The sequence below is a fragment of the Acipenser ruthenus genome, chromosome 12 (genome assembly GCF_902713425.1).
Source record: "Acipenser ruthenus chromosome 12, fAciRut3.2 maternal haplotype, whole genome shotgun sequence".
In the NCBI taxonomy this organism is placed as follows: Eukaryota; Metazoa; Chordata; class Actinopteri; order Acipenseriformes; family Acipenseridae; genus Acipenser; species Acipenser ruthenus.
This window is the reverse complement of record NC_081200.1, coordinates 15,596,223-15,623,633: the sequence shown is the minus strand read 5'-3', so window position 1 is coordinate 15,623,633 and position 27,411 is coordinate 15,596,223. Positions and strand designations below refer to the sequence as shown.

General features: G+C 38.0%; 1 protein-coding gene across 4 annotated transcripts; it reads right to left on the bottom strand.

Moving 5' to 3' along the window:
• Positions 1-1,699: 1,699 nt before the first annotated feature.
• On the bottom strand, positions 1,700-27,401 carry LOC117417125 (myelin-associated neurite-outgrowth inhibitor). Of its 4 annotated transcripts, none has more exons than XM_059034602.1 (8): positions 27,146-27,401; positions 26,399-26,536; positions 12,969-13,051; positions 11,618-11,698; positions 11,211-11,353; positions 10,512-10,695; positions 8,146-8,271; positions 1,700-6,202 (listed from the first exon to the last, which is right to left on the bottom strand). In XM_059034602.1, exons 2-7 carry the CDS (start codon positions 26,413-26,415, stop codon positions 8,159-8,161), a joined length of 621 nt encoding a protein of 206 aa, XP_058890585.1. In that variant the 5' UTR covers positions 26,416-26,536; positions 27,146-27,401; the 3' UTR covers positions 1,700-6,202; positions 8,146-8,158. The 4 variants fall into 4 exon arrangements, with proteins under 4 accessions (XP_058890585.1, XP_058890587.1, XP_058890586.1 ...); XM_059034604.1 differs by having other exon boundaries at positions 26,403-26,536; XM_059034603.1 differs by having other exon boundaries at positions 10,518-10,695; positions 27,146-27,399.
• Between the last annotated feature and the right edge of the window lie 10 nt (positions 27,402-27,411).

The window sequence follows — 27,411 nt, the reverse complement described above, 5'->3', positions numbered from 1 at the left end:
ATTTGACAGGTAATATTAGTTTAAGTCATGTTGGTGTTAAAAAGTAATATAATGAAAAACATTATGAGAATTGTGTAATTAACTTTATTAAAAAAGTGAAATTATGTGGTCGAATTAACTGCATCTTCTGATTAGTCCGCTGCTATTAGGACTAACTTTGTGTCTTGGGATTTTCTAGTCCTGACGTTAATCCGCTTGACGTGAACTACACCACTGGTATGCTGCAATTGACCCTGGGACTTATTTTGGGCTGAGACCCTTCAGGAAAAGCCCTGATATTTGACATTTTTGATTTGGAGCTGTTGACAGGCATCATGTCAATAGGTAAAGCTTTCTGGGTAGAACTACTGGTTTAATAAGTGACATTCTACCCAGCAGTGAGTGACAGCGTTTCGAAATTCTAACATTTCTAAATCTCTTTCTAAATCTCTGAACTCTGGGGTGGGTAATTTTATCTTTGTGAATGAATTGATTTAAAATATACCTGCCAGACAAGTAGCCTTGGTTTTGTTCCAATTAACTTTGTAACGTGATATTAGAGAAGTTTAATATGTTTGATTAACTTCAGGATAGATAAGACAGGGTTGCCAATATATAGCAAAACGTAATCTCTATATAAAGAAAGTGTTACAGGGCCCTGCTTTGTTGGAATTGCTGAGTGTGATATAGCAAGTGATGCCAGGGCAATGGCAAATGGCACCTGTCTCATTCCTCTATACAAGGGGTATTGTTTTGAAGAGTTCCATTACAGAATACAGTTGAAAGTGATGATTTAAACATGCTATCAATTTACTGTATACAGTTGGGGTGGAAACCAATCTTATTTTAAGGGACATTTCTACTGTTGGATTCTTAAAAAAAAAAAAAAAAAAAAAAAAAGTTCTGTAAGGGTAGTGAATGAAAATGGTAAATAGTGGATATACAAATGAGAATAAGTGGAAAATATTCTCCTGAATTATTTATACCTATACACACACACAAACACATACCATAGAAAAATGTTATACAAGTCTCCATTACATTTCCATGTATTAAATTGTATACAGGCAGATGTGAAAACCATGTTAAATCAACACATCGCCACTGTTACTGTGCACTCAGGTTTCTACTGTTATGCAGGCCAACAGAAGACCTATACACATCCGTCTGATAAAGCAATGTGTACACACTCTTTTCCATGGTACCAGAGTCAACTGACTTTATTGCTTGCACCACAAAAGGAGCAAATGAGCATTACTCCCCCATTAATCAGTTAGCAGCCTGCTGGACATGGTAGCCAATCTGAAAGGAACGAATGTTCATATTGTATTCCCACATATAAACGGGAGCCTATTTTCCCTATTTCTCATTTGATCCACACCAGTGTCTGTTTGGTTGAACAGGACGGGAAGCGATTCCTGTTGACTTTGCCTATAGGGAACGCTGGGATTCCGGTTAGCCCTGGAAATTCAAAACACTTCCCACACAGTAGTTCCACATTGTGAGTATGAGCTTTGAATTGTCTATGTTGGCAAGTAGCTAGATCAAAGAGTAGTGTAATGCATTAGACACACTGCAAGTGTTTGTGTAATTAATGATATCTGTTGCTCCGCTGACTCATAGTAACTCCTTACCTGCAACTTGTCTCCAAGTCATAAAGGGCTTTAATAAAACACTTTTCCATGACAAAGTAATAAATAAAACACACACACACACACAATCCAAATAAGCAACACACGTCAATCTTTATTGAAAATTTAAGTATTAATACATAACTTTTTTGTTACAATAAACGTGCCTTTAGAATTTAAATCTGAACTCATCCACTGAACAGATTGTTTAAACAATAAAAAAGAAGAAAAAAAACATGAATTTACACATAATTGAACTGGCTCAGAATGAAAAGTCAAAATCACTTATGCTTTAAATCTTTTTATTTGGAAGACAACACTGACCTAAACTAAATAAAAGAAATTACCAAAACAATTGCTCTTTAAGCATAGTGCTGCATACATCATAAAAAAGGGGGGGAAAACTGACAAATAAATAAGTTTATTTGAAATAACAATGGGATAAGGAGAACCGGGAGGCTTGTGTTTCAGAAGCTCTCATGTGCCAAGGTTTTCAGGACCTACATATATTATTTGACTTGGACAAATCAAGCAATAACCTCCCCCTCTTAGTTTGCTTCAATGTCTTTAAAGAAAATCATACTGCAACAGTTCAATAAACTACACCTGCAAATGCAGTCCCTAACCATCTCCACAGACATTGAAGGACAGACACAGCTGTAACAGCAGGTTGATTTGTCGATTGTTAAATGTAGTCAGTTTACCTATTGGCAACAGCAACAGTACCAAAAAAGGTGCTTCACGCCAAGACTGTCTTTAGCTCAGACACCCTGTAAATGCCACTGTCTTAAAGACCAGCATCAGGCTTGCTTGCTGGTCGAACTATTATTATTATTATTTTTTTTTTTTTTGAGTATCAATACTGCTGTAAGCATAAATCACCAGATAACATTAGTGTTATTGTTGCATTTGCTTCTTTAACAGGTAGTATTTCAAAACCTGTACCAGTAAGAGGGTTCTTTGGACATCTGAAATACAAAACCTCCCACCCCCTTTAGCTGATTCTAAAAAATGTGCACACAGAAGCCAGTAGTTTTGGGGTTGGTAAAACACAACTCACTAAAATTCAAAATTATAAAACATTTGTATATTCAAACACAATGACAGAGATAAATGTACCTATTTATCGATGCAGTTAAGGAACACTTTGCAAAATAATCACAAATAAGACTGAAACAGACACGTCCCTTAATATTTAACTAGGTATCGGTTGCTATGTATTGCTTTCAGGTACACAACATAAGGAGGTGACATTTGTTAGGTATCCTCAATGTTCAGAAAAGCACCTAAGAATACGTTGTTGCAGTTCCTAGGTTTTACCAGTTTCATTATCTCAATCTAAAGTGCTCTACGTGTCAGAAAACCTCAAAACCAGAAAACTAGGATTTGATGATTTTATTTTTATTTTTTTATTTTTTTAAGACCCCTGTAGCATATTTCTCATGAAACAGTGCCACCTGCTGGTTCTGACTTTCAACAGCACTGGATATAAAAGCTGTTAAATGGGAGACAGTTCTGTTGAAACATAGTGGTCTTTTAGACCAGAAAGTACCTCAGCACAGCCCTGGATTCTGCGGTCTCACTCACTATAAAATAAATCATAAACAAAGTGACATATTGAAACACTGTTAATCCCCAACACTAATCTCTTAGTCTTCATTATTGGGGATCGACAATGCAATTTCAGTTCTATGAAGTTGGAAACAAGCAAGGGCCTTGTAGATGTGTTCAAAAAGTAAACTGTTCTAGTTTCCACGGGGAAAAAATGGATAAAATCACTTTTATAGCTGCCAAATACAAAAGGGTGCAATGATTTGATCCCAATTACAAAGAGTAGCAACTTTGCTCAAGTCAAAATGTCATTTTCTCTGTATTTGTCAGGCTCGATAATAAAAATAAACGCGCAATGATTTTCAAGCACTAATGTACTGTGCTTGTCAAATAGAATTGTAAAATAAAACCATGAAAAAAAAAATACAAAAAAACAATCAAAATGTAAGTCAATGTTTTTGCCAGTTTATTACAAGTCAGTCAGAATTTTATCATTTCTTATGAAATATTTCATATTTTCTAGTCTTGTGCGCTTTACAGGTAAAATGCTTCCCTAGACACTGTTAGTATGCACTTTACCTATGGCATACAGACAAGTGATGGTAGAAGGCTGCAGTGTTAAAGGTCTGGGTTAGTGAAGGACGATGATGCAGCTAAACAAACCCCATAGCTCCAACAATTAATATTGCTAACACGTGTCTGGTCTTGAAGTGATGCATTTGGTACAGCTATATGTATAGGGAATGCCTGCTGACCTTCTATACTGAGATGTTTAAATACTGCAGTGTATTTTGGTACTGTTTGAACAATTTCCACCATGTACTGCACTGGTCTCATATAAAATAAATAGTAATTGTAAAATGGGACCCAATTTTCCAGCAGCCTCAGATAGCAAGCTATTTTGATTGTCACGAATCAGGCCCTTTACATTTATAGGTTGCGAACAATACTTTACTATATCATGCAGAAGTTCCATCTTAGAATTAAAAAGAAAATGCTTTGTGAAGTTAAAACATATTCAATTAAAAATTTATATATATATATATATATATATATATATATATATATATATATATATATATAAAATAAAACAAAACTTAAAAGTATACTTTTCCTGTGCCAATTTTAAACTAAACAAGAATTAGTTGTAACTCCCCATTTTACCTTTAAATAATCATTTAAAAAGTGATTTGGTGCGTTTTCCTGTTGCAGGCTGGCATAATGCTATATTCTACATAGCAGGTATTGCAGGTAATATTTCTGAGGAAGATTCCACACAAAACACGGCTAACCATGCTGCAACCACGAAGGGCCACTGGGACAGTGCTCTCTTAGTGCCAATGTGACAGTGTTAATGGTGAAAGAACTAGTCTTGGAGACTGTGGAAACGCATTACACATACTACCTTAATCTACCACCATATAAAACCAATCGACTTACGTTAACTGCTGCATATAAATATAAATGTATGCCCCATTACAGGCTTGTGTAGGAAGATAAATGTATGAGCTATATGCAAATGCTTAAGGTCCAGCAGACCTAAGTCTTAAAAGCATCAACTGACAAACATTCTGACCAATTTGTTCAACTGAATGTAAAAACACACAAACAAAACTAACAAAAATTGTCTGTTCCCTTTCAAGAAAAATAAACTTTCAATTTGATCCTCATCAACCTTGTGGATGACCATGTAGCCATGTTTGAGATCCCAATAGCAAGTCATGATGTATAGACAGCTACTTTTGCTGTGATATTTGGGGATATAAAAACAGAATCACAGATGGAGGTTACCATTTCAAAATTCCATTTTTTAGGTGTGGTGTAGGGGAGAGCACTAATGTATAGGTTATGAAGTTATATTGCTTGTTCAGTTATTGCCCCATATTGCTTTGTGGTTTTAAACTCAGTTTCAGCAGAAATAAAATCCCTGAAATAAGAATCCAAATTTAGAAGCTGGAAAAAATGGTTTTAACCCATTCCGGTACTTTAAAAATCAACTCTCTGACTAAAAAAAAAGTCCCATCTTCATTTTAAAACAAAGTAGCCGTTACAATATTTCTTACTTTGGGCTCTGTGCGAACTGTTTTCTGTTGCATGGCTGTTTTAGTATTTATTTTGCAATATTTAAAAAGAAAATAAAGTGAAATGGGCAGGACCGTTCACAGCTCCATGTTGTTCCAAGGTCCTAAACCTGGCCATGCATTTTTTTTTTTTTTTTGCACCCTGCACGCAACACATCACTAACATCTGCATTCATAACACTGACAAATCAACACAAAAGTAAATGCTAAGACAGTTCTGGCTTAATATACAGCCTGCCAGACAGAATCCCCAGTTTGCCCTAAAGGCACCCTCCAAAAATCTCTAAAATGATAACATCACCCAATGAAATAAAAACTGTGCCCATCTGGACTAACTCAAACAAATAATAATATTTATACTGTAGTATGTATCCAAAGTTAGAGAGTTTTTCATTATATCGAAATCCACTTATACACAATTGCTCTATTTCAGTAGGTTCATTTTTTTATATATTAAGTTAAGACACTGCAATAGGGATACTGGGTTGCAGAATTATTTTGTTGAACTTCAATTCCTTTGGATTTCGCACATGACGGTTTTGCATCAGTCACTGCAGGTAGCTGAGCAAGCACTGCATTTAATTTTTAGTTTTATTTTTAAAAAACATGCATTCAACTAGATACGAATCCAAATTAATTTATACTCCCTTTTTTATTTGATAGGTTAGCTATAAAACTGCAAGAAAGTACACAAAACACAATTTTGCGACAAGACCATTTTGTCTGTTTTGTTTCGGTAATGGCGGAGTTGGAAGAGGTAAGATATGCGGATGTGGGTTACCACGACTTCATTGATTTGGGTTTTTGGTAGAGTGTTGGCAAAGTGTTGAGCACTGGAAGTTTCTTCTTTTTTTGTGTATTTTTTTTCTTTTGGAAGGAAGGAGTCCTGGGTCAGAGGCATAAGGGCATCAGCACCAAGTGTACAATACTTGACTGAATGCATATCTACCATCTTTAAACCTGCAGGTACAAGAATGGATTAGAGATTAACATTTCTACTTTAAAAACAGCAAACAAAATAAAAAAGATATCAGTCCTTTGGCCCTGCAGATCTGTAACCCCACTATTTTGATCATTACTTTAGCTAACCAGCCAGACCTCTTCTGGTAGAGGCAAAGAAAAAAACCCAGTCTCCAATATCTCCTCTCTTAACAAGTATCAGGAAACATTCTAGTCTTTCAAAACACTGAGAACAACATCAAGTCAACTTATACATGGATGAAAGTGGCCAATGATCATTTTGACTGAAACTCCTGGTGCAAAACCAATGTTTTGGCCAGGGGTCTGGGGGTCGCCTAGGCCCACTGAAGCTCTGGGGTTGTACAGTACATGCTTTCAGGTGCATTCAGAGCCATTTTGGACCACTTTCAGCAGCACATTTGAGCTTGACTTTATAGAAAAAGAAATCCAGTAATCAAACTTCTTCCAGTGAGGTCCCTCAACTCTTATGACAAGGAGGGTATTCAGTCTGTCACTTGCCAGTCTATTCCTGAGAGCTGCTTTCAACACATTTTGAGCCCTGAAGCCCCTTCCAACAAGACTTCAATGTTTTGAACACACATATATTTCCAAATTACATTAAACCCAACGAAGTACAATAAATAAAAACAAATATATACAGTTAATTTGTTTTTGTTTTTATATGCTCCAAAAGGATAACAAAAATCAAAATGACCACGCAATTTGTACTGTTAAAACACACATGGAGTGCATGAGAGTCCAGATTTGTCACTCCCGTGAGAATAGCGTGCAGGCGCTTGCATGTGCCTCTGGAAAGTTTAACACGTCTTTAACATGCTTCAATAAAAAAAAAAAAAGAAAACTGTATTGTAAAAGTGTATGCAGTTTTGTTTTTTACGGGCAGATGGCAGCAGTCCCTAAGATATGTGCTTGACAGACCAGGTCATCTGTATATACACAGTGGAGAGTGAAAAATTGATGCCTATGTATCTACAGAGAATAAAACGAGGAGATTTCTTTATTTTGTTGGTGTTACAGGTTGTAAGAAAGCCTTTGGTACTGGTCAAAACAAACTATTTATTTATTGTATCAGATAATAATTCATATAACAGCGCTATACACCCGTGCCTGAAATTGGGGAAGATACTGTATATGACGTGATTGAAAATTTGCAACTCAAACTGTCCACATTTGAGGGCTAAGAAAGAAAAGTCTACAAAAAAAGAAAAAAAAGAAAAAAAGGTTATTTTTTAACATGGAAATTGCCAAAATAAATGAGTGGTTAATATGTAAAGTAATATTATTAGAAAAATCATTAACCTTAGCTAAAATAAATAAATAAAATAAAATAAAATAAAATGCATCATAGCCTGAAAAAGTACAACGAACATTATTCATATAATTTATCGACTTTTAGTGCACTTTAACGGCAAGTGTATTCTGCAAACTAAACAAGTCTCTCTCATCGCCACTTCATATTTCAGGCATAACTATTCAGGCAGGCACGACTGTGTGTTGGTCTAGCAAACAAACGTTTACAGTATGTCTTATTGTGTTTCATTGCCCAGCGAAGCATTTTCGTCAGTGTGGTATCGGTGTCACTCAAGAACAGCATTTTGTTTCAAGGTAGATGTCCTGTAGTTTTGACACCCGACCGTGATTGCATTAATCCCAGTATAAGCCAATGTACTGCTTATTGGAAGGGCTAGTCCCAGTGCGGCTGGGATGTCATAGAAGCGCTCCTGTATCACAAACCTGCTGATCAAAAAATATTTTTGGATCAGTGATAGAGCTTCGTACATGGAAGGATTCGCTCCGTGTCTGCACTTTGCACACACTGCCGGACACACAAATCATAGGAATGGACTTGGAGGCCATTTTGAGGCCATGCTTATACCCAATTACATTTTGCATCTGATTTTTCTATGCAAAAGGTCACTTACACTGCCAGACTGATCACCACTGCGGGGGCACGTAGCTATAAGTAGGTGTCCCTGGAGGCCTGTATGTGGGCATCGTAACTTGATGAGGAGCTACAGGAGATGGGGAATGGGTTGTCAACAAAGTGCCTAAAAAACACAAAGTAATTACATTGTTAAAGTGCTGTGAAAGAGAACAGCCTGGTACTCTTGTGGGTGAGGCAGCATATCAAATCAATATTTAGTAGTACTGGATACCTCAGACATTATCATATTGCAGTATTAAGTCTACAAGCTGCGTGTTGCATACTATATTGCTCTCTTGCACTTACTGTTAGTTGTGGGTCAGTACTCAAAATAAAACTATTGTTAATTTTCAGGAATTTATTGAAAAACATTGCTGGCAATCCATTTGTATTTTGGACACTGACCATCCTGTACACTGCAGCCTTTTTCCCTACAGTATACAGTGGTATTTGTAATTAGGCTTAATGTTACATCATGTGATTGGGGACAAGCAATACTATAATATATATATATATATATATATATATATATATATATATATATATATATATATATATATATATATATATATATATATATATATATATATATATACATATACACACACACACACACACACACACACACACACAGTGGTTTGCAGAAGTATTCACCCCCTAAATAACGTCACATTTTGTTGAATTACAAATAATGTATGCACAGTTTTTCAAACAAACTTTTTTTTATTCAAAGCTGTAGTGGATAAAATGAACACCTTTTAAGAGGAGGAGGTTAAATGTCAGCAAAACTTGCAAAGAAAATGTACAAAATGAAATTTACTGGTTGCATAAGTATTCAGCCCCTTAAGTCAGTACTTGGTAGAAGCACCTTTTGCCGCAATTACTAGCTATTAGTCCTTTTTGGATAGGTCTCTACTAACTTTGCACAGTAAGATGGTGACATTTTTGCCCATTCTTCACAGGAAAACTGCTCCAGTTCTGATAAGTTTGTTGGAGATCGTCGATGGACTGCAATCTTCAAGTCTCGTCATAAATTTGATTGGATTCAAGTCAGCACTTTGACTGGGCCACTCAAGAACATCAATTCTCTTCTTGTTCATCCACTCCAGTGTGGCTTTGGCTTTGTGCTTTGGGTCATTGTCCTGATTATTATTATTATTATTTATTTCTTAGCAGATGCCCTTATCCAGGGCGACTTACAATTGTTACAATTATTACATTAATTTTACATACAATTACCCATTTATACATTTGGGTTTTTACTGGAGCAATCTAGGTAAAGTACCTTGCTCAAGGGTACAGCAGCAATGTCCCCTAACTGGGATTGAACCCACAACCCTCCGGTCAAGAGTCCAGAGCCCTAACCACTACTCCACACTGATGAAATGTGAATTTCCTCTCCAGTTCAGACTCAAACAGGTTTTCCTCCAGGATTCGTCTGTACTTTGCGCCATCCATTCTCCCCTCTATCCTGACAAGCTTCCCAGTCCCTGCTGAAGAGAAGCATCCCCATAACATGATGCTGCCACCACCATGCTTGAGATGGTGGGATCGTGTTGACTGGGTGATGTGCAGTGTTGGGCTTGCGCCAGACGTAACTCTTGGAATTTGGACCGAAAAATGTTTGTCTCGTCTGACCACAAAACCTTTTTCTAAATGTCTGTAGTATCATCTACATGCTTTTTTGCAAACTCCATACGTGCTTGAAGATGAGGCTTTTTGAGTAATGGCTTTTTTCTTCCCACCTGTCCATACAGACCAGCTTTGTGTAGGGACTGGCTTATTGCTGATGTATGAACACCGACTCCCATCTCAGACACAGAACTTTGCAGATCTCTCAAGGTCATTGTTGGCTTCAGAGTGACCGAACCAGTTTCCTGCTTGCCTGGCTGCTGTTTGGGAGGGGGACCTGATCTGGGTAGTGTCTGGGTGGTATGATGCATCTTCCACTTCTTAATGATGGACTTCACTGTGCTGAGAGGGATAAGCAGTGCCTTTGAAACTGTCTTATACCCTTCTCCTGGTCTGTGCATCTCTACCACTTTATCCCTGACTTGCTTTGAAAGCTCCTTGGTCTTCATGGTTGCTTTGTTGGATCACTATGCGAATTGCAGCTTGAAAGTCTTTTATTACTTTATCAATGTGGAGTAGTTTGTGTAGATTCTACATATAAAGTGTAATTTGACAGCATCGTAGAGTACACTCAGGTGCCAACAAAATGTGAAAACATTGCAGGGGGGTAAATACTTCTGCAAACCACTGTGTGTGTGTATATATATATATATATATATTATATATATATATATATATATATATATATATATAAAGACACACTCACACACACAAATAAAATGTTCATCTTACTCATACCAGCTGACATTGCCATAGTGGTCCCAGCTACCATGCCCATGGCAACACCATTAGCTCTATGTTGTGGGATAGGAGGAGCATACATGGCCGCAGGCATACCATTGGGCTGAACGACTGTGGTGTGGTGAATTACATGGGGTGGTGCTGCATACAGAGGTTGTGTGTAGTAGGCACCTTGCTGTTAATCAAGAGACAAAAAAAACAAAAACTTTAAATCTAGAAGACAATCAAAGCCCAAACATATTTAAAAAAATTTGAAATATTAGCCTGCCTCTAACACTCTCCCTTTTAAACCAGATAATTACAGACTTATGATGCAGAGGAAGGATACACCCAAATTTAAATCCAACTTCAGTGCAGGTCTATGAAGGTAATTTACTGTAGTTAAACCACTAGAATTGACCATTTACCACTAAAATCCATCTCCATGCTATACATCTGCCAATAGCACACTACAGTGTCACACTTCAATGTGATTTGGGAAACAAATTGTACAGTATACATTTAAAATGTGCCATAATATATAAAAGACACATGTACTCCAGCAGAGTAATGTGATGCAATCTTAATATGTCCCAAAAACACATTAAGAAAATATATATATATTTTTTAGTATGTATGTATGTATTTTAATTTAGAGTTATGAAAGCTACAGCAAATGGGCCTAATAACCTTTGTTCTAAAATGCCCTACCTGTGCGTATGGGTTCTGTGGTGGATAGGCACTTCGGAGCGGGTACATTGCTGTCTGGTAGGGGTTTGGTGATGAGGAGTATGGTGGCACTGCCCCAGTAGTGGGAGAGCAGGAGACTTTATACGGTGTGCCAGGGGCAAACCCTGTAACAAAAGAAAGAAAAAAAGAATGCTGCTAAAGAAGTTAATGTACTAATAAAAGGATTCAACAGAGCCAGATGAATTCAACTAGCAAGACTTGTTTTGTGTTTAGCTAGTATGACAAACATGAAAACACACAGCAGCAGACTCATAATATTCAGAGAATGCTGCAATGCAATTAGGATTAATTTAGCAGCCAGTATCAGAAGCGGACACACTCCCCGTGAGCACTGAAGCCATTCGTTTATATAAGCGGACAGGTCCTACCTGTCTGAAAGGCTGCGTTTGCACCGGGGTACATATTAGGAGAGTAGCCAGGTGCAGCTGCATAGCCCATTGGGAAACCAGCTGAAAAACAAACAGAAACAGGGAGGTCAGTACTGTCATCTGTATGCTGTTCTAAGGTGTAAGAAAAAAAGTTAAGTTTAGATAAATACAAATGATATACAAATAAAAGGAAGGTCACTTATAGGCAGGGCTTTTGTTTTTCGGTGCTTATTTTTAGCTATTTTGGAGTTTTATGTAAATCTTTTTTTTTCGGGGCTTTCGTTTTTGATATACTGTATGAAATTAGTGTTTTCGGTTACTTTTCAAAATGCGTGAGGGTTTTTTTTTTTTTTTCTGTCAAGATATGTATAGTAACTCAACAGTACTTGCACACTTAAGTTGAACCTTCTTTCCATTGCTGTCTTCCACAACGAAATCCCTACGGTCACATTCTTCTGGGGGTTTTGTGTGTAGGCATTTTTGTACATTCCACCACAATTCTGTTTTAAATCCTCTGTATCATAACTGTAATACATCTTGAAATCCCGCTAACAAGCCTCCATCCTTATTGTAATCTCGTTTTAAATCTCTCAAGCGGAGTCTCCAATAGAAATGTAGGAATGTGCTGTCCTTCAGTAGTTGGGGCGGATTTAAAGTATTGAGAACGAATCAATGATAGATGCAAGTCAGGACATTGCCCAGCAGCACTGGGAAATGTATTTATTATTATTTTTGTAGTAGGTTTTATTTTTTAATAGGAATAGCGTAAAGTCAATGTGAATAGATTGACCATTTCTACAGTTTTTCCGGTGCTTTCTGGTGTTTATTGGCTATTCACCGATTTCATTTTTTTAGTATCGGGGGTGTTTTATCGCGTTTTATCGGTTAAAACCAAGAATCAGAAGCCCTACTTATAGGCTATAATGCACAGGGGTTCTAGGGTGGCAATACAGTATTTTATGCACAAAATCACTACTTGGGTTACTGCATATCTGCCATCATATTACAGATATGCACAAGATATTAGTAATACAATTTCCCTTTAATATCCACATTGTTGCAGGTTAACAGAAATACCTACATGACAACTGCCTGCCTTACTACAATAAACGTTCTGTGACTGCCTTCTCAACTTACTGTTCCCGTCAGTCAAAATAATTGCCCCACACCTCCTTTTATCCATGGAGATGGCTATTCGGTTCACTCATAGCCACTGTGTCAATGGTTTCAAATATGTTTATATAGGACGCAACAACAGTAATACCTACTGTTGTTGCGTCCTATATAAACATATTGTAAAGCATGTGTTGTACAATGCTTAGGTGACTTACGATTACATGTGTCCACTTACCTGGATATCCAATTCCTTTTGGATTTGCATAGGGGACCCCTGAAGGTGCTGGGCTGTAAACAGGGTTCATGGTATCAGATGTTCTGCAAAATATAAAAATGAATACAATTAAAACATAGCAAAAGATCAATACTAAAATTTCAGAGAAAAGGTAAAGTTACAGAAATAGTTTAACCCTTGCGGTCCTATGTCGGACCAGGTCCGACAATACAATTATTCCTTTCCGGTCTGTCAAGCACAGGTCTCTAGTCGTTTTTTCTCCAGAAAAAGCAGAGAACCATTCAACAGCTCAGTGAGACCGATAGGAGCCGAAAAAAAGGGGTGGATCTGAGCAATACACCTAGACCTTGCACCACAGAGATAACACGGACATAAAACAAACAAAACAGCGGCTTCCACATCCAGCGCTCAAAGAATATCACAGACATTCACAGAGCTTTTTGAGATGTTATAGTAATAAAATAATGACTTGGATCGCATTATTGAGGAGTTTGGTGATAAAACGAGTGATCAGGAGATGATTTATCAGTATGCACGACTATGTAGAGGTATGTGAAAAATACAATGAACAAGGGGTGGGGCGGGGCTGGAGATGCAGTACTGAGTGTCCTGTTGATATGCAGTGCCTTTTAAACCTGTTTTACTGTGAATAAAATTGTTTTAAACAGCGCGTGTAAAATAAACAGCGTGTGGGAAAATAAATTCGACCCGACACGCCCGAGAGGCACTGAATAAATGTACCGCTAAGGGTTAAACGTGTGCCTAGGCTAAATCAGAATTGTTCTGACCAAAACACAGAAATGCTCCAAAGCCAAACAAAGTATCCTTATCCCTGTATAGAGTAACATTTTGATTAAGCAAGGCTTTTTTTATTTTATATATTCATTTCTGCTACAGTATAACATGTTTACAGCCACTTTGTAAGCAGGGAAGCACAGTGCCATTTTAGCAATGTACTTAATAACTGGATGACAAGCCTTTAAAAGGGTAATTCAATGTTGATTAAGAGATCATTTTGTATTACTCTCTAAAGTGGTTGCAATATGCAAAGATAACTTAACAGTTGTTTCACAATCTTTACTGAAAATCAGATTATTGTATGTTCGTCACTTTTTACCCCCCCCAACCACACAATACATAGTACAGTAATACCAGCATGGATTCTAGGAAACATCCCACGCCTTCATTATAATTAAGATGCATTATTGCAGGGCTTGAAAAATTAACTTTTCCATGCACTAGCCACCATGGCTAGTGGATGGAAAAATCCACCGGCCACACAGACATTTTACCGGCCAACATCATTCCGGGGGGAGATGACGACAAAAAAAAAAAAAAAAAAAAATGCAAAAACAATTAACATTTATGAGCAGGGTCTGAAACAATCTGTCTCATGAGTGAAGATATAGCTTCTGAGATGTGCTGGGCATCTGCCCTCTCCACAGACTGCATGCACACCAAACTGCACAGTCACCAGCCCTTTCTGGCAGAACCAGCTCCTCTTCTATGACAGTGCTATCGGTTGAACCATGTGACATCACGGACAGGAACTTTGCACCTTTTATTTTGCAGCTGCCTTCTTTCTACCTCAGCAATGTAGTGCATAAATATTTGTCATTCCTAGATTTAGCCCAGTCTGTTAATCAACTCTATATTATTAAATAATTTAAAATAATAAAAAAAATCCTATTTTCTATCGACACTTTCTGACTGAGGATTTGCTAAGCATGAACTTACTATGTTTTTTCAAGCTTTAGAACAAGTCAGTTCAAGATACACTTGATTCCAATACAGGGCTTGAATTTCAGCATGGGATCGTGGGAATCGCACATTTTCCAAGTTGCTCCCGCATATCTGCAACTTTCAGTGCGGGAAAAATCCCACAGAGATATTTTAAGACTCCAAACTACTGTATTTTTTACCCAATTTATAAAGCCTAAATTTAAAACGCTACAACTATCTCTAAGGAAGTAGGTGTCAGTGACTGAGTAGTGCTGGATAAAACAAATAAATAAAGTATTGCTGGATATTTTAAATGCCGCGAGACCATTCTCTCGTACATGATTCTTGACCACCATCTTTAAGCATTATAGAAACTCAGTACAATAAGATTTTTGAAAAAAAATAAGATATAAAATCTATCTAGGTGTTATGCAAGCGGTGACTTTAGCTTTAAAAAAAAAAAAAAAAAAGAATGGGGCGCTGGTTAAAAAGAAAAACACCTGGCACCAACATTTCAGTCAAACTGGCTGAAGATTTACCGATGACTGGAGCTTAATAACGGTGAAATGAGCTGTTCAGTCTGCAGTCTCTATGCAACTGTAAAGTTTACTAACCGCTGTTACAAAACATCTACATTATAGAGACATTCTAGTGGTAGTACACACAATGCAGTTTTAAAAAAAAGAAACTTCACGTCAGGCAACGGAGAGTGCTGTCTCACAGTGTTAGGTCTGTTAGGTCTCCTGAAAGCAGCTTATTTTAAAGCAACACCAGTGTTAATGATGATGCAGTAAAATGTATATTATTATATGTATATTATTTGTTATTTATAATTTAAAACCCCGTGAGGATGCATGGCTGATCAGCTACTGATTATTTAACTAGCTGAGTCACGCATCCTTACCAAACGCGTGCAGACTGTGGTCGAGGGGTAATAAGATAATTAACAGCTAGTTAACCCCTCGCCCAGAGTATAAGAACCTGCAGCTGTCCGTGCTGCGGGGGTGAGTGTACAGAGGAGAGTACGGGGGAACACGGGAGAGCGAGCGAAAAACAATTGCTATATTCAAAATATACTTGTTGCTGTTTATTTGTTTGGCCAACATGCCTTTTTGTTTTGTTTTGTTTTGTTGTTTGTTTAAATCTGTTGTTTTTGTTTAATTATTTAATAAATCCAGCTGACCGCCGCTGCGTTCAGTTTCACCCACCCATCCATTGTTTTGGTTCAGTTACTTCCTGGTCCGTGACATCACCACACCTCACCACTGCAAGCTATCCTGCCACAAGCTGTCAGTAGCAGAACAGTAACAAATTGTCTACCATCAGTCAACCCTTCCAAACAGCAATCTTTCAGAGCTGTTGAGAATTGTGCAATTTTGAAGAATTAAAATCATTACAATTTCTTAGCAGGTTACTTTATAGACCATTGATAAGCATAATGGGTATAGAAGCTCATCAATGGCATTATCCATTTAATTTGGTTAATTATTGTCAGGGAAGCCAAAAGAGGTCCAAATCACAAAAGGCACATCCCAGGGCTCAAAAGCAACAAAGTAAAACATGCGTCTATTGAGCTCCTGGCAGTTTGAAAGTTAGGTTGAAGAAGACGAAGACCAAACTATGAATTTCATACTATAGAAAATGTAGTACAGCGGTGTTGTTGACAGAAGTTATTTTTCTGTTAGAGAGACAGGTGTAAGAGTACTGGAGCTATGGAACCCAATTTGCATTTGTGTTTTCCTAATGAATATTTCAAATGATTAATGAATAAAAAAAACTTACAGCAAAATTAGACAAAATGTGTCCACAAAAAACCATTAGTCAGAAAGACTCAAGAAAACACTACACTTCAGCATTTCATTAGAACTTATAATAAGGGAACAGCATATAAAGATCCAAAAGGCTTAACCCTTTGCAGTCCATTTATTAAGTGCGCGTCAGGTCCAATTTATTTTCACACGCGCAGTTAATTTTAGATGCGCTGTTTAAAAGTATTTAAAAGTAAAAGTGGTTTAAAAGGCCCTCCATATCAACAAAGCACTCACTAGGCATCTCCAGCCCCACCCCACCCTTTCGTTCGCTATCGCTTTCACATATGCTAAGAAATAAAAAATTATAATAATTATAATAATAATAATAATAATAATAATAGTCGTACATACCGATCAATCATCTCCTGATCACTCGTTTTATCACCAAACTCCTCAATAATGCAATCCAAGTCATTATTTTATTACTATAACATCTCAAAAAAGCTCTGCAAATGTCCGTGATAGTCTCTGTGCGCTGATTCAGTAACAGCCAGCTTGTTTCCTTATGACCGCCCCTATGTGATGCCAGGGGCAAGTATGACTATTCATGAGATATGCCTTTTTTTTTTTTTGTTTGAATCAGCTTGTCTCGGCTCCTGTCACTCCCACTCGGCCATTGAATGGTTTTCTTGGCTTTTTCCGGAGTAAAAATGACTAGAAACCCGTTTTTGCGTTTTTTTGGTGATGTCGGACAGGGTCCGACAATGGACCGCAAAGGGTTAAGGCAATTTAAAGAGTTCTCTTTGGGGTGAAGTTCTGGCACATGTTTTTAGAGTGATTTGGTGCAATTCCATGTTTAAGATGGTAGTTCCCCTTGTCCTCTATGCTAGCAAGATGAAGTGATCAAATGAGACGCTGGCTCTGTCCTCCGCAATATTCCAACCCATCAAATTATTTTATACGTTGTCACTGTTCGTAGAGGGAGAAAATCAAAAGGCCTATACTGAACAACTCCTCTCTGAGCTCAAGCATTCACCTACACAGGTCTAAGTAAGCTTTGAGAAAACAGCCCAAAGGCAATTCATTTGTCTGCTTTCTTTTTCACTCTTTCCTTGCCTCACTGCCTCAAGTTGATCGATCTGGCTTCCAGCCACTTGCATTCCCTGTGAAGATTCCTTTTGGCCCTCTCGCTGCTTCACAGTTTTCATTCGGAATGGAAGATCAGTATCTTCTGCTGATGAAGTCTTCCTGGCTTAATTCAGACTTCATAATGCCTTTGTCTTTATGTTACGTCCTTTCTTTCTGAACGCGTATGAAAATTGGCACTGAATCATCTACCGTGCCAGATCCAGCTTCCCTTCATATCTCTGCAATCCCACCTCAATACTAAACCGCCCAAGTCAGATTAAAGATGACACCTCCAGATTAGTATAATTTGTGACATGAGCCAGATTTCAACCAATATTACAAAATGCTACTGAAACAGTCTGCCGCACCACCAAGACCAAACCCCTGAGCCTTTTGATTCCTTTCCTCCCACCCCCTCATTAATGTGCAGAACATGTATGAACAATTAACTCGGCAATCAGCCAGTTATTGAAAATATAGCATTGTAAAAGATAAAATGTTTAATTAGTTACTTTTTATAAACATTCAAATGTAGAATTAAAACCACACAGCTACAGTACATAGTGTACAATACATACAATGCAAGTTACTTTTCAAAATATTACCTTCATTTAAATTTAATGCACAAAGTGTCATTTTATAACTGTACCGCTTGTACAATTATTAAATCTTGCCACATATTTATAAGCATGATGCTCCTTAATTGATGCAGACCAACTTCCCTTACGAACCCCAGAGACCTGGAGAAATGTTTGCTAGATCAGGGTGTTCACTATACTAGGGTCTGGCAATTTGCTGCATTAGAATAATGAAGAAATGCCCAATTTGAATTAAACTTCAATATAGTACTTCTATGAAGATTACTTCAGATCGATCAACATTTAAAAACAGTATGTTTAAATGAAAACAGTAAAGAAACAAAAAAGGAAATAACATACACTTATATGCTAAATACTGTATTTAGATGTCCTTTCTCTTGAAAAAATATCCAGTGTAGACTGCTTCATATTTTCCATGGTTTCCTCAATGCAGTTGCCTCCTCACACCCGTTGCCTGGTTGCATAAAGGTTTGTACAAAGATAGCGGGCAGGCAACGACTGCATCAGTCATGCATGATTCGCACTACAACAGGTTATCTTTGAATTAGCCTTATCTTTGAATTAGACAACCATGGTCTTTGTTTTCACTAAGAGAATAACACATTTACACTGGAGATTGTTGCATCCAGGTCGATCCTGCAAGTGATCTTTCTAATAGGGCTAATTTTCATTGAAAATATTGGTTCTTGCTGTTGGACTCGTTAAAACTGGGGTTCTTTATAAGGGTTTGTTATAGTGAAGTTAGCCTTAGTTAAGCTCAGGAGATAGAAATCACTGGGTCTCAAAAGATTGAGGCCCTTCTTGTGAATTATAAATTACAATCATCCATCTTGCACCATTCTGTCAAAGAATGCCACAGGTTTTGTATGGCTCTTATTGGGTCAGTAAGGGAGCATCCTTTTGATGAGGTATTAAACCGAGTTCACTTAAAATGTTGTCACATAGCACATGGCACCTGCTAAAACAGTTTATAGACCGCTTACCCATCCAAGCTTGGGGGTTCTTTTTGTAAATAAACATACTGTAACCTATATACTTCTTTACAGACTGCAAATACATGCTTTATTCCTTGGTCAACCTCAACACATCCCCATTAAAAAGTATTTTCAAACTAATTAAAATGATGGTGTCGAGCTCCCTGTTGCGGTGTTCTTTGCTGATGCAGTATCACTTTTCATAGTGTAAACCGAGGAATGTGCACTGGGGCAATCCAGAATGAACTAGAGGTTTGAGAAGGTTGTAAACTCATTGCAGGAATTATAAAAAAAATGCATTAATTCACAGAGAACATACCAAACATTCTCTTGACTCCCCAGCCCATACAGATCATGTCTATTTTATGAGAAATACATAGCAGGCTGCTGGCTGCAGATTATTTCATGATACTGGCAACAAGTATGATGGATGGAAATCTTTCAGTAATGCAGTGTAAAATTAAAAACAAGCAATAAATATTATTTTCAATCGGCCAGTTCTGCTTTTTAAAATCTACTACAAATATAAATTCTGGTTTGCAAAATCCCTGATGCCCAAAATTGTACTAAGAATTGTTATAGATTAATTCCTGGGTATCCAGAATATTTGTATCCCATGTCAGACCCACAACTCAATCTACAATTATTTGTACAAAGGAGTGATAAAACTGTATTTTGCAATATGATAGCTTCATTATCTTAACTTGCACTCTCCTACTCACAGAACAAATTAGCCTACATGACATGCCAGTTTGCATATAAAAGTACAAAGGGCTACTGTGAACAGGATGGCTTGTGTGGTGACGTCAGGCCAGGAAGTAGACAGACAACAGTTTTGTGAGTGAATTCACTGTTGCGCCGGTTTATTATAAATAAAAGATTCAAACACAAAACAAAACACAGAGGAAACAAAACGGCATGTTGGTCAAAACAACCAGACAAACAAAACGCTAACCCACAACAAGTACTGTGCTGAGCTCTTTTTAGTAAGAGTAGCAATTGTTGTTAATTTTACATTTCTTTCAACTCCTCTCACGTTTTTTCGCCCCAAACACATCAACCCTGACAGTAATTTGTGCTGGGACACAATTGCTAATTAATCATTCACTTGAATCCCAGCACGTGAACTAATTTGTGCAATTCCCGTACTAATACACATTTTATCTGCACGTGAAGTGTACAGGATAATGTCATATTATATATTTTTTCTACAGAAGTGTTTTTACTAGTACAAATGCAAAGTGTTATTTTTGTGTGACATGTTGTAAAACAATTGTATAAATTGCGGTCAAGCACACAATATAATACTACGTTACTCTTTGTATTAATTTTCTGAAGTAAATGCAACAAGTAAACAATGCCTGTTCGTTTTTGTCAAATACAACAAGTAAACGATATCTGTTGTTTAACATGTATAATTATAAAACAGTTTAAATATATGCCCTATGTCTTGTTCTAGTAGTTTACCAGTAGTCTATTTATTATCAGTATCAGCATCCTACCGGTATCGGCCAAGAAAATCTTATCGGTGCACCCCTACATACAACATAAAACACAAAATATGCACAGGTGCGGGGCACCCTGCCACATATCATAGCAACTACTGTGGGTGGAGGTGGTCTCCTCACCTCTTCCCCCTTCTCTGTAGCCGGTGGCTCCCTTCTCTTGGGCTCCAGCCCCAGAATTTCCGGCAGCGCAATTACTGCGGCTGGATACAACAAAGCCCTGGTTGATGACAAGCAGGCATCTCCAGGCGGTGTTGTGCAGGCATGACCAGGCGATGGCGAACTAGCCTCCCGGGGCGACAGCAAGCAGGCCTGGCAACCCCAGGCGTTGCAGCCCCGGACGACGCAGGCTCGGCAGCGCAGGCTGGGGCAGGAGTTGATCCTTGGGAGGCGATAGCAGAAGCTGATCCTCGAGAGGTAACTTCAGCTCCTCTGGTGGTGGTGGTGGTGGGAGCAACAGGTAGTTCCCCCCTGGCGGTGAAGGCGGGAGCAGCAGGTAGTCTCCCCCTTGGCGGTGACAGAGAGAGCAGCAGGTAGTCTCCCCCTGGTGGTGGCGGAGAGAGCAGCAGGTAGTCTCCCTCTATCACGGAGGACTGGTGCAGCTCTCCCTCGGTTGTGGGGGACTGGTGCGGCTCTCCTTCGGAGCCCTGGCGTGGACCTGCCTACTGCCTGCGGATCTGGATAGGCGTGGCTCCTCCCGATGGGAATCAAACCTGTGGGGGCATTCCCATATCTGCAGCCAGGTAGTTGATTACCACAGCTGCGATGTCCGAGAAGGACACTGGGTGGTGTTGCTGTTACCAGGCTTCCCATTGCTCCCCATCTCTGGCCCACAGCAGGTCGATCACCATCGGGAAGGCCTCCATGAGGTCTGCTTCAGGGTACATCAATCAGTCCCATATTTCCTCAGAGGGCGTTGGATGCTTGTGCTTTCCCCTTGGCGTGCTGGACGTTCAGGCTCCTCCCTCGTCAGCACTAGATGCTTGGACGCTGCAGCTGGCACCTGCTTCTTTGCCTTCTACCGGGAACTCCCACTCCTCCCGCCTCGGGGCCGGCTGGTGGTCCTCTTCCTCCTTTACCTTTGGGAGGGGGCAGTTGTCCAGGAAGGGCCCTCGCTCCCCGCAGATTGAGGCCTCAATCTTGGGGAAGGAAACACTGCGTAGGTGGTGGAATCCACCTTTGTTGGCAGGAGAGCCTTGAGGCGGAGCCATTCTTCACGACTCCACCTCTGGTCAAAGTAGGCCTTTTTGAAGTCCCAACATTCCTCACACATAGGCGCCCTTTCTGCCAACCAGCACAGCTGCTCTTCCACACTCTTGTCTGGCCCACAGTACTGTTCCTGGCCTGCATATTGAAGGTGCAGTTTTCCTACTTCTTGACACCATATGTGAACTGGATGGCTCATGTGGCGACGTCAGCCCAGGAAGTAAACAGACAAGTTTTGTGAATGCGCTGTTGCGTCGCTTTATTATAAATAAAGGATTTAAATACAAAACAAAACACAGAGCAAACAAAACAGCACATTGGCCAAAACAACTAGACAAACAAAACACTAACCCACAACAAGTACTGTGCTGAGCTGTTTTTAGTACGAGTAGCAATTGTTGTTAATTTTATATTTCTTTCTCCTCCTCTCTTCCCATTCATTTGCCCCGAACACACCAACCTCGAGTGAGTGATTCGTGCCTCTATATATACAGCTCTGCCGGGACTCAAAAGCTAATTAATCATTCACTTGCATCCCGTCACGTGAACTAATTTATGCAATCCCTGTGCCCACATACCAATATACATTTTAAATCACCCATGCTACATAGCCCAATTTATACCCCATGCACCAATATATACACACCAACAACACCACCACCACACCACATACAACATAAAACACAAAATATGCACAGGGGCGTGGCATCCCACCACAGCTATGTAAACTGGTTTCTCCTCTGCACGGTTCCTGAATGAGTATGCTGGTGTGCATGCAGCACAACTAGAATAGGATTACCAAACCTAGAGACTTCCGTTTCTCTTCAAATAACACATTGATAAGTAATGTGCTTCTGGGTATAGAGTCCAGTGCTCTCGATATCCTCAGTCCCTGCATCCACTTTAAAAAGGACAAACAAAATCAGGAGAACTTGTATAGTACTACAATTCATGAAGAATTAACAATAAGCAGCTGAGGTTACAAAAATGATATCAGATTCTATCGGAATGAAATAAACTATGGGACATTCTGAATTGCTATAACAAATACTGCTCTTGAATTCTCGACTCCCTATTCTGCATGCCACAGAAGACCATTTGCAGATTCAGCTGGTCCCTTTTAGTGTCAGGTCAAGGTGGACAATGTGTCAAGTTGAAGCATCACTGAACACACTGCAGGGTGTCAAAAGTCCACTGGCCTAGGCAGAAGGTCAATGTGTCAAACAGCCATATCCAGTTTAATAACTCCAGGCATTTACTGTAAATATGTAGGAAATGTTAATAACTGCAGCAAAAATGTTCTATTAACGCACCACTAACCAATAACCTGCCTGAGGCTGTCCTTGCTCCTACATAAGTCCCCTTGGGGCATTGCATTCCGTTTGAAAAGAAGTCCCTTAGTCCTTAAATCTGTGCTATACTAGATACAGCATTTTACGAATTATAGTGAAAAAAAACACTCAAGGAAAAAGGTCAAGCAGCTAAACCTTCTGGCTAATGCCTTCATCAGCATTAATTAATAATACTCAAAGATGTTTTACACTTGGCATAGGCCACAAAAACCTACAATTGTTAATGTCCCCAGACCATATTAAAATATTAATCTACCTCATAAAATGGAAGTCTTGCAATATTCAACCTGAGAAACATATTTAATCATGTATATGTTTGAAATGCTGCGTGGGCAGGGGAAAATAAATAAAAAATGGACTCAAATACATCCATACTTTATTTACATTTATTTTCAGACATCTAAAAATGCTGAACAACATAACATGAAATTTGCATTGCCTTTTCACTTTTTTCCTACTGTCACAGTACTGAGAATAAGCTACTTGGCAGGTCCTTTAGTAATGACTAGTATTGTAGAAGTCTGAGGAAAGTTAAAGGCAAGATGATATCAGACCAGAACATTAATACTTAGCTATACTGGGGTGTAAAATGTATCAGCTGTAAATCACATAATGTGGTTAAGAATCCTTAAATCTGCAGGCTACATGCTGTGCTTTAACCCACATTTGAATTAAAAATAAGCACATACAAATACCAGCTTTCTTTTCCCTGTAACTCCATACATTAACTGGGGACAGACTTTAGATCTTCTTTTGCAGTGTATGTGTGTGTGTGATGGCTCAAACCTCCTTATAACCCGATTTCTCCTGTTACACTTTATATGCATTGTTCAATGGATTTACAAAGAATAGTCACATACAAATAATTTAAAGGCAGAGCTCTTTAGTGGTTGTGGTAATGATAACACTGCATATTATTTAAAGAATGGGAGCCAATTAACCCCATAACTCATTACACTGATGAAGACATAAAAACCTTTATCTACTTGACTACTGTCTATGAAAGAAACAATGTCTCAGGTATTTTTGCATACAAGATGACCACTGTGCCACCTAAGGCGATGTTTAAACAAATAGCCAAATTATTAATTGGCCAAATTATTAATATTGGCAAGCAATGTGAACGATATTTGAATATCTAAAAATACAGGGATAACATCAATATTACATAATATTTTATTTCCCAGAAAGTTAGAGACATTGAGTTTCCATAAGGAGAAAGCCTCAAAAATGAACTCCAAGCGGATCACTCCTGTGATAATTATTGATACTCTCCAAATTCAATACTTATTTGAGTTATTTCCACAACAGCCCTAATGCTTCACAGAAATCATTTGCATTGTTCTAATTATATGTCCTACTGCAAGGTGATCCTGAAAATCTGAAAAACAAATTGAGACTACTACAGCTACACAAAAAGTAACAATACCATTTATAACCAAGAGATGCATAGTCTAATGAGCTCACAATGTAAATAATTCTGCTTACCACTTATTACTGATTTCAAAATTAAATACTCGACATCTCGGTGTGTTATTTTGTAATTAGATCAGGATTAACAAAGGAATGCCAACATGCATATGTGAACTGAAGTCTTTGTTATTTGCAAACAAGTCATGTTTACCGATCCCGGTCACTGCGTGATCATTGTACTGTACGCTTACCTGCATTCAAATAGAAATGTATTCATTTCACACAGTATATGTTTGTATTATTTATTCTGTTAGAGATGAACATCATATACCTGCCACGTATTTTCTTGTACGTTTATAGGGTACATGTTCTATTGAATATTGCGTAAAATCACACATTTACCGTTATTAATGGTTTGTAGGTACAGCGCGTCCTCGTCAGATAAGCCTTTTTTTTTAAATGTATGTATATTACTAGTTTCATTATTAAATACGCATACCATATTTTTGTCATTGATCATATCGTTCTCGATTACCAATTGTCTTTTCCATAACCGTTTGCACATCCAACAAACCCATGACATTTAGCCAGTTGCTTTGTATGTTTACACATGCACCCGCATCCCCGAGCCAGCGCTTCACTGAATCCCTAGATTCCACTTTCAGGATGGGGAAGATCAGCAACCTGACAGCGCAGGCCGCGGGGAGGAGGGCAAATCAGATTCAGCATCACGTATTCCAGATTATTATGTATCCCTAGTTACAGTCGATACCTGACTCGAAGTCCTAAATAACTGCATCAGGTAAATTAGTTACACACAAAAACGAGTAACAGTATATCCATTCTGAACGCTGATACTCACGGTTTTTAAACGGAACGTCTGGGTCGATTTTTGCTGCTGTTTTCTTCCCTTCTCTCTCTCTGTCTGGACTGCTGCGCACCAACCAATACCACAGTGCGTCACTTCCGACTACAAATGCTGAAGCCCAAGTAATAGACTGCGGCCGGACTCAGGCAAAGGGACTGAGGTCATTAAGGTGGTTGCTTACTTCATTATTGTTCAATGACGTGAAACTTTCGCAAAGCAAAGCACAGAAACCAACCCTTTACTTTTTATTTAATTAAAAAAAATAAATAATAATAATTGAAATTGTTTCTATATATGTATTTTTCCTGTGGTATTTTGCAAAATCCAACATTTATCATGACAGGAGTGATCCAGTGTTGCCAAAGTAATTCAGAAAAATCCAATTCAGAACATTACGTGGTGGTGAGGAAATATAAGTTCATAATGCATTTTAATCGAGCTTCATCTGATAATAATAATAATAATAATAATAATAATAATAATAATAATAATAATAATAATAATAATAATAATAATAAGCTTTTTTGGTTTATTAACTGTTAACAAACAGCTAATAAACATATGTGCATTATTTATTTTCTGTTAACTGTTAGTTGGTAATGTAAAATAGGCCAGCTAAAACTGCAAACACCAGAGCCTTATGGATGAGCAATCAAACACCAGAGCCCTATGGATGATCAATACCCAGTCGATCATGCTTGAAATCGGAAACTGTTACTGTACTAATGTTTAACAAATCGGGTTTTTGTTAGCCCTAACTCTAACCTTAACCCTTAGCTAATAATAATAATAATAATAATAATAATAATAATAATAATAATAATCATCTTTATTTTTATATAGCGCCTTTCACAGTGGACCACCATCACAAAGCACTTTACGAGACTTGACTCTGCAACTGATGCTAGTTACTTACAACAACGTCTCATCCAAAAGACGGAGCACAAGGAATGACTTGCTCAGGGTCACACGAGTCAGTGGCTGAGTTGTGATTTGAACCGGGGAACTCCAGGTAAGGCCGTTTCTTTAACCACTGGACCACACAGCCACCTATAAAAATGAACAATGTTTGTTAACAGTTAATAAACTAAAAAAAAAAAAAAAAGCGTGACCTAATAAACTAAAAATGTTGTATTTAAAGGAAACATTACATATCTTTCTGTATGTTGAAGTGTAGTAATAACACTACCCAGAAATATACCGCTTTGACATACCAAATACGGACAGCGGTTTCAGTATTTTTTTTTTTTTAATGCTTTCTTGACCTATAATAATACCAAAGGAAGAATAACAACGGATACAAAAAAAAGTCTGTTTACCTAAGCCAGGGGGATTTAAACGGTTAAATACAGTTTTTATTTGTTCTTCATTTTATATACTCCAGAACATTGTCAGTTACAAGTCTCACAGTGGGGCAATTTAAATGAAAGTAATATTTAAATACAAACGATAGGCTATATCTTGTGTTTATAATTTGAACCAAAACAGAACTATAATAGCTAAATCGTATTGTTCTCACAAAATATCAATAAAGAAAATGCATTCGTTATTAGTAAAGTGGTTTGATTAGTTTAGCAAGTGCTGACCTTTTGTATTTCACCTTATATTTTAATTTAAAGATTGGAACACATCTAGTACTAGTACACTACATGGACTTACTTTTCTGAAAGCATCCAATTCGTCGCACTGTGAAAAAAATAACATGTACTGATTTATTTATTGCGCGAATAGTGTGTAAAATTTGCAGTTATTAATGAATGCTCTGACTACCCATGTTGAATTTTAAACAAAAGAGCATTTTTGCAATGAAAACTATTTATTAAAATAATAATAGCATGGAAATGCACTCAAACCCTTTAAACTGAATTTCTGGTACATTCTTCTCAATCAACACTAGTTTAAATGTATTTTCAGTCAACGCAAGC

What these genes read in the sequence shown, in the direction of transcription:
- LOC117417125 (XM_059034602.1), bottom strand. An exon ending in CACAGAACCCATACGCACAG is followed by an intron (nt 10,696 to 11,210) that starts GTAGGGCATTTT and finishes CTTGATTAACAG; the next exon opens with CAAGGTGCCTACTACACACA. An exon ending in GGCAATGTCAGCTGGTATGA is followed by an intron (nt 8,272 to 10,511) that starts GTAAGATGAACA and finishes TGTGTTTTTTAG; the next exon opens with GCACTTTGTTGACAACCCAT.